Below are 7,574 nucleotides of genomic sequence, written 5' to 3' on the forward strand. Positions count from 1 at the left end.
TTCTTGTAATCATATCAAAATAACTTAAAATGCCTATCACTCTGACCCAGTCCTACAGTGAGTATAATAGTGTAAAAGATTTCCTAAACACAGTTAGTCAAGACAATTAAAAATGGTCAATGGTTCTCCAAAAAAACAACGGGTTTTCATACCTTTTCTCTTGTTTTTAGCCCAACACGGAGAGAAGGGACAGTGCTCCATTCGTGAATTAGCAAAGTTAAGCTAACTGGAGTAATGTAGCACCCTACATCCTGTTTTGTCAAAATAGCTTCCCGTTTTATCAAAATAAAACCCAAAATACTTATAACCGTAAAATAAAGATAAACATTGCTCAGAAATGACTAAAATTAAATCATTACCCCCTTTCTAGGTTGGTTACAATAGGTTTTTCTGTTTTTTTCCTAAAGCTGTCCCCAAAATTGTCAAAAGTTTTCCCCATAATGTTAAAACAAACAAATGAAATAAAATAAAATGTAGCATACGCATCATAGCATTATAACACGTTGTCATTATATCATTTTACTCGCGCAGCTCCTATGTATATGTTTGTGGACCTCTGACCTGTTTGCTCCTGACCAGTCCAGTCCTGTTATCCACTATTTCATGTGGTCACCATGACGCTGTTGCCTCTGGAATTAAAACAGCAGAAACTTCTCCCCTAGGGAGCTATTAACACAACTGTAGCAAACTTCTTTTAGCTTGTTTTTTAAAATGGCATTTTGCATGTTTGGCAAATTCTAAAGTATCATGAAGTGCCTGATGATGTGCTTAATGTCTTTGTATAAATAAAAATTTTATCAGAGACAGTGTATTGGCCACAGTCGTTCTGTGGAACTGGTTTTCTTTTCAGGGCTAAATATTCGTGTGGTTTGTACAATATACACTGGCATAACAGCATTGTTGCAATGATTTAAGGCAGGCTTTCCTTGCCTTGTCAGGTGAAGCAGAGGGTCCTGGACTCTCTCTTCATGGTCGGACTGGTTTGGCAGGAACCTCTGGTTTGTTTCTCACGTACAAATTTGTTTTCCTATTTGTTGGACTGATTGAGCGCAGTCGGCCTGCGTTAGTCCACCTTTAAACCCATATTTCTTTTCCCATTCTGTTAAGTATTTGATATTCTTTTCGTTTTGTAGTTCATATATTTTGCGTCCCCAGTTAACTCTGTTGGAGTTCTCTTGCACCAACTATTTGCCATTATTTTGATTTTCCTCTCTCAGTCAACTCAGGTTCGAACCACTTTGTTATCACCATGTGGTATTCACTGTCGGCTTTCTGAAAGACTGAGTAGTTATTTCCCCCCATTTTTTCTTTTAATTAACTATATTTTGTTTCACACATACACACAAAGTTTTCAGTCATGCACACCTCTGTCCCTAACTTTCTTCAGACATACATCACACTCACGGTGATCACCAAGCAATAAGCATTTAAACCACACACTGAAGTCCGGACTTTATCTGTGTACACAAAGCGCTTTGAAGTGGGAATTCTTCCCCGAAGGAAAAACCAGGATAGATCCCATTCATACACACAACCCCGCAGTCAAACTAATTCATTTTAATGCTCTTCAATCAGCTGAATAAACCAAACCATAAACAGTAGAGACTTTGCTCGTCAGCTTTAACTTAGATTGTTTCTTTAAACCAGGGGTGGGCAATTAATTTTTACAAGGGGCCACATGAGAAACTTGAACTGTGTTGGAGGGCCGAACCAACAATAACTTGAACTTAATTCTGCTCAATATTCATTATCTTCCATTGTAAAAAGCAGTAAATTATATGTGTTGATTAGCTGCTACTGGTAATCAGAAGAATAGGCATATTCTATAAATAGTTATATAAATATATGAAATTGTGGTGTAGGTCAAACAGGAAAATACTCCTATAGAAGTAATAAACAGTGAAAACAAAACAAACATTACATCACAGTTCCATTTTATTTTTAACTTCACATAACACTGAAAAGGTGTTTTGCAGTATGGTAAAGATATGCATTTTCAGTTCATTTTACTTGTTCAGTGAGAGAAATCCAGTCTGGCTTGGGCTTGAACAAGTGCATTGAAATCTGGATTTGTTAAACTTCATCACTGAGAATGTCTGTTCACATATGTACAGTAGTTAGATCTAAAGATTTCCTGCGATGTCCTCAACCCTCCTCGTTACAGTGCGTTGGGAGAGGGGGCGTTCTCATATGCACCCCTTTTTCTCCGGGCATATTAGTGCTGCAGGGGGGCAACAAACACTCTTTAATAACTCTCCGTCAGAAAACGACTTATTTTTTCTGGGCTTATTCAGTCTTTGTTCGTTAACCACTGATTATTAGCGCTCAATCGGCTGTATTTATTCAACACAACGAACATGGAACAGCACAAACAGGTAAACATCAGGACAAACATGGAACAGTAATCAGACATATAAAAGCAACTCCACAGTATCCTGCAAACATTTGAAACAAATTATTTACAACAGTCATAGTGTTAGTTTTACATTATAATAAAAGCAGCGCTTTCCTTTGCCTGCTCACAAACTAAGCGCACCACTTTACCTTTGAGTTCTGTAAACAAATACTTTCCAGTCGATGTCTTGTTGAAAACGCAGCATTCGGCATCAACTTTTCTTTTTTTGGCATGAGTTGACATTTTGAGGGTTAGCTGGCCAACATCACCTGTCTCTCACCCAGTAGATCGGGGATCTTAAGTTCACCCATGAACTTTTTTCATTCATGTTCTGATTTGATGGACCTCACGCGGGCCAGACAGGGACGCCCAAAGGGCCGGATGTGGCCTGCGGGCCGTAAAATGGCCAGGTCTGCTTTAAACCAATCTAGACACATTTATAGCGGACATTTAGCTTATTCAGTCTTTGTTCGTTAACCACTGATTATTAGCGCTCAATCGGCTGTATTTATTCAACACAACGAACATGGAACAGCACAAACAGGTAAACATCAGGACAAACATGGAACAGTAATCAGACATATAAAAGCAACTCCACAGTATCCTGCAAACATTTGAAACAAATTATTTACAACAGTCATAGTGTTAGTTTTACATTATAATAAAAGCAGCGCTTTCCTTTGCCTGCGGAATAAAACAAGTTAGTTGGTCTCCCACACGAATTCTGGGAGAATCACTCCTCCTGCAATTGAATATATACATTATTAGACAAAGGAGATAGTCACAGTTTCAAGTCAGTCATTGGGGCCACCAGGTACAGTCAGTCAGTCAGAGATTAGAGTCCAAAGTATGGTCGGTAATTTCTCCTGTGCACGTTCACAGCGCCATCTTGCAATTTTCCTGCCACGTGTTCCTTTGTTTTTCATCCTGCCCCAAAACCTACTGCAACTTGCTTTAAAACCCACTTAAATCACTCATGTTAGCTGGAGTGCCTTCACGGCATCCAAATGTCCTTCTATCTTGCATACCTTAAATCCAAACAGTACAACTTTCTAATTCTTTATTTTCATCTTCCCCATCTCATGGCTGTCCCATGCAGTACCGACCCCAAGGTGCCATATTTGCTCTCTTTCCACCGTTCACATACAGTGGGTATGGAAAGTATTCAGACCCCCTTAAATTTTTCACTCTTTGTTATATTGCAGCCATATGCTAAAATCAAGATGGTGAGAAATAAGATTCTCTGGTCTGATGAGACCAAGATAAAACTTTTTGGCCTTAATTCTAAGCGGTATGTGTGAAGAAAACTAGGCACTGCTCGTCAACTGTCCAATACAGTCCCAACAGTGAAGCATGGTGGTGGCAGCATCATGCTATGGGGGTGTTTTTCAGCTGCAGGGACAGGACGACTGGTTGCAATGGAGGGAAGGATGAATGCGGCCAAGTACAGGGATATCCTGGACGAAAACCTTCTCCAGAGTGCTCAGGACCTCAGACTGGGCCGAAGGTTCACCTTCCAACAAGACAATGACCCTAAGCACACAGCTAAAATAACGAAGGAGTGGCCTCACAACAACTCCGTGACTGTTCTTGAATGGCCCAGCCAGAGCCCTGACTTAAACCCAATTGAGCATCTCTGGAGAGACCTGAAAATGGCTGTCCACCAACGCTTACCAGCCAACCTGACAGAACTGGAGAGGATCTGCAAGGACGAATGGCAGAGGATCCCCAAATGCAGCTTGCAAACATTTGAAACAAATTATTTACAACAGTTAGTCATAGTGTTAGTTTTACATTATAATAACAGCAGCGCTTTCCTCCACCTGTGGAATAAAGCAAATTAGTTGGTCTCCCACACAAATTCTGGGAGAATCACTCTTCCTGCAATTGAATATATACATTATTAGACAAAGGAGATAGTCACAGTTTCAAGTCAGTCATTGTGGCCACCAGGTACAGTCGGTAAGTCATAGTCCAAAGTCTGGTCGGTGGTTTCTCCTATGTACATTCACAGCACCATCTTGCAGTTTTCCTGCCACGTGCTCCTTTGTTTTCATCCTGCTTCAAAACCTACCGCAACTTGCTTTAAAACTACTTAAATCACTCATGTTAGATGGAGCACATTCACAGCCTCCAAATGTCCCTCTATCTTGCATACCTTAAACCCAACTAGTAAATCTTTCTAATTCTTTCTTTTCATCTTCCCCAAGAACTTTCTTCCCCATCTCATGGCTGTTCCATACAGTACTGACCCCAAGTTGCCGGGCTCACATTCATTCCGCCATTCCAGCATCTTTTGTGCCATAGTAACTTTAACAAACACGTATTAACAAGTTTACACTATGTATCCCCAAACTACTAGCCTATTGTCCTGCCAAAACAAAACTACTTGAGAGCTGTAAATTAAGTACCACAAATCTCAAACGTAAACTGTTTGATACGCTGCTTTTCAGACACAGTCCATACCTCTTTCAAGCAGGAAACCATCCCCAAAAATAACAAACTTATCCCAGTGACCTCATAGAGGCTATATTATCACTGCAACATCATTTGTCAGCGTTTTCCACTGAATGTTCTATCGGCAGGCTATTATACTGAAGCATTAATTACTCATTCGTCAGTTTACTACAGCATCAATCGTCAGCGTTTCTACCAAATGCTCAAATCGGCAGAATTATTATACTGAAGTATCAATTACTCATTTGTCAGTTTACATATCTCTGTGTCCTTATTAATAATTTAACTTTAACCAAACTTCACAATATAGTGACTCTGCCTCATTGCGGCATCAAGCTTATTCTCGGCATTGCCTCATTGCGGCATCAAGTTTTATTTTATAAAACCTGGAAAAAATGGTATCAAATGTCCTACTTAATTTGGAAGACAACCCTTCAGTGGTTATCCATTTATTTGTTGGATTTTATGTCTTTTATAAGGCCAAATGATCTACTGGCTAGGACACTCATGAACTCTCCCTCACGTGAGGCTATGTGGTTAAGACTCTACATGTAATCAGACTTCAGACAAAGATAAAATGCTTTACTTCTGTTTTAAACAATTTACCGATCGGGGAAGATCATCAATCAGACAATTCAATGTTTCAGAGTGCCCAATGTGCAGAATTTCTCTATATTATAGAACAGGTATTCTGCTTACCTGTTTTTATGAATGCCGGCAAATTGTCTGAAGAGGGCTCCACCGATCTCGCTTCGTGGTCCCCTGTCGGACACTAACTCAAAGTCGTTCCTTCTGGGTCACGGCACCATTTGTTAGAAATTAACCCTCTTCTAAAGCAATTTACCGATCGGGGAAGATCCTCAATCAGACAATTCAGCGTTTTAGAGTGCCCAATGTGCAGAATTTCTCTATATTATAGAACAGGTATTCTGCTTACCTGTTTTTATGAATGCCGGCAAATTGTCTGAAGAGGGCTCCACCGATCTCGCTTTGTGGTCCCCTGTCGGACACTAACTCAAAGTCGTTCCTTCTGGGTCACGGCACCATTTGTTAGAAATTAACCCAATTCTTTTGTTGGAAGCACGAGAAGTGAAGACAGGAGAGGACCTTTTAAAATCAACAAGGTTTACTGAAAGTCTGAGCACAGGTAGGCCTTACAGTGCTGGGATCAGAGAGACAGAGCTCCCGCAGGAATTCCATCAACTGAACCCCGAATTAAGTTCTTACAATACATTTTATCTTCTTGGGCTGCTCTGCCGTGGACAGGGGTGCAACCTTCAATAGTTTATGATCCTATTGGTCATTTGGTGTGAGCTGGAGCTCGCACTTCCATGTTGAAATATGGTAAATCTAGGTGTGTGTGTGTGTGTGTGTGTGTGTGTGTGTGTGTGTGATGCTAATAAGTGTGTTAAACTGGCCAGGTGGTCATCTCAGGTTGTAGCCCCCGGCTACAATACAGCTGTAATATGTATAGACAAGGAAAATAAAGTTATGAAAATTAACTAAAGGGAACTACAGCTGTGAAAAGTAACTAAAGCTCATAAAGTAACTAGAGTCTATAAGACTCAAATCTTACACTAGCATGGAACTGAAACATCCCGACACTCCACTCATCGTTCTAGGGGATTTTAACAGAGCAAATCACACCTTCACACCCACCACCTACCCAAATACAAACAGTATGTCAGTTGTCCCACTAGGGACAAAATCACACTGGACCACTGCTACACAACAATAAAAGACGCCTATCACCCTGTCCCCTATGCAGCCCTCAGACTCTCTGATCACTGTATGGTTCATCTCATCCCAACATATGTGCAGAAACTGTGGTCAAAACAGCGAAAAGATGGACTGAGCAGGCAAAGTCAGAGCTACAGGCCTGCTTTGACTGCACAGACTGGAATGTTTCTGAGGCTACGTTTACAGACCTGGACGAACTCAGTGACACTGTGACGTCATACATCAGCTTTTGTGAGGATGTGTGTGTGCCCACCGAGACCCGCACATACAACAACAGTAAAACTCAAGCAGCTTCATCGTGCCAAAGACGAGGCCTATAGATGTGGGGACAGGATCCTGTACAGGCAGCCAGGGACACACTGACAAGGGAGATCAGAGCAGCAGAGAGGAGCTACTCTGAAAAGATAAAAACTGGTTTACAGCTAACGACCCCTCGTCTGTGTGGAGTAGCCTGAAAAGCATCACTAACTACCCCACCCCCACCCATCATTATTGACCTGCCCTGCCGCTTAACATTTCTGTACAGTTAACTATGTTAATCATCCCTCTATTGAATGTCAACTCTGCTCCAGTTAGGGGGCTCACTTACAACAGTGGTTGGTGCTGTACTTTGCCTTGTGCCACAGGTAGTTTAACACATCCACAGTGACGTAGTGTTGCTGTTTCCATGACAGCTAACTCATTTTCAGTCATCTTCATATTTTATTTCTCTTTCTTTTCCAGAATAAAGAGAGAGAGCGCATGAGAGAACGAGAGAAGGCAGCAAGGGAGAGGGAGGCAAGTTACAGCAATGGTCATCTCTTCACCTCACTGACAGTGTCAGGAACCACACTCTGCACAGCATGCAACAAGAGTATTACTGCCAAGGAGGCACTCAGCTGCCCTAGTAAGTAAAACATTTTCTGCTTATACACTGAGAGGTAGATAGTGTTGCACCCGGTACTTTTTACCATACGGACTCTGAGAGACGAGCCAGTCCCAG

General features: G+C 41.3%; 1 protein-coding gene across 1 annotated transcript in view; it reads left to right on the forward strand.

Moving 5' to 3' along the window:
- The window catches only part of arhgef2a (Rho guanine nucleotide exchange factor (GEF) 2a), an 80,083-nt gene that overhangs the window by 17,644 nt on the left and 54,865 nt on the right, over positions 1-7,574 (forward strand). Inside the window, exon 2 of the mRNA XM_020624797.1 lies at positions 7,316-7,478. Coding sequence (XP_020480453.1) covers positions 7,316-7,478 — 163 coding nt within the window. The remainder of the gene's footprint in view (positions 1-7,315; positions 7,479-7,574) is intronic.

This window comes from Monopterus albus, unplaced genomic scaffold (genome assembly GCF_001952655.1).
Source record: "Monopterus albus unplaced genomic scaffold, M_albus_1.0 scaffold339.1, whole genome shotgun sequence".
Taxonomy (NCBI): domain Eukaryota; kingdom Metazoa; phylum Chordata; class Actinopteri; order Synbranchiformes; family Synbranchidae; genus Monopterus; species Monopterus albus.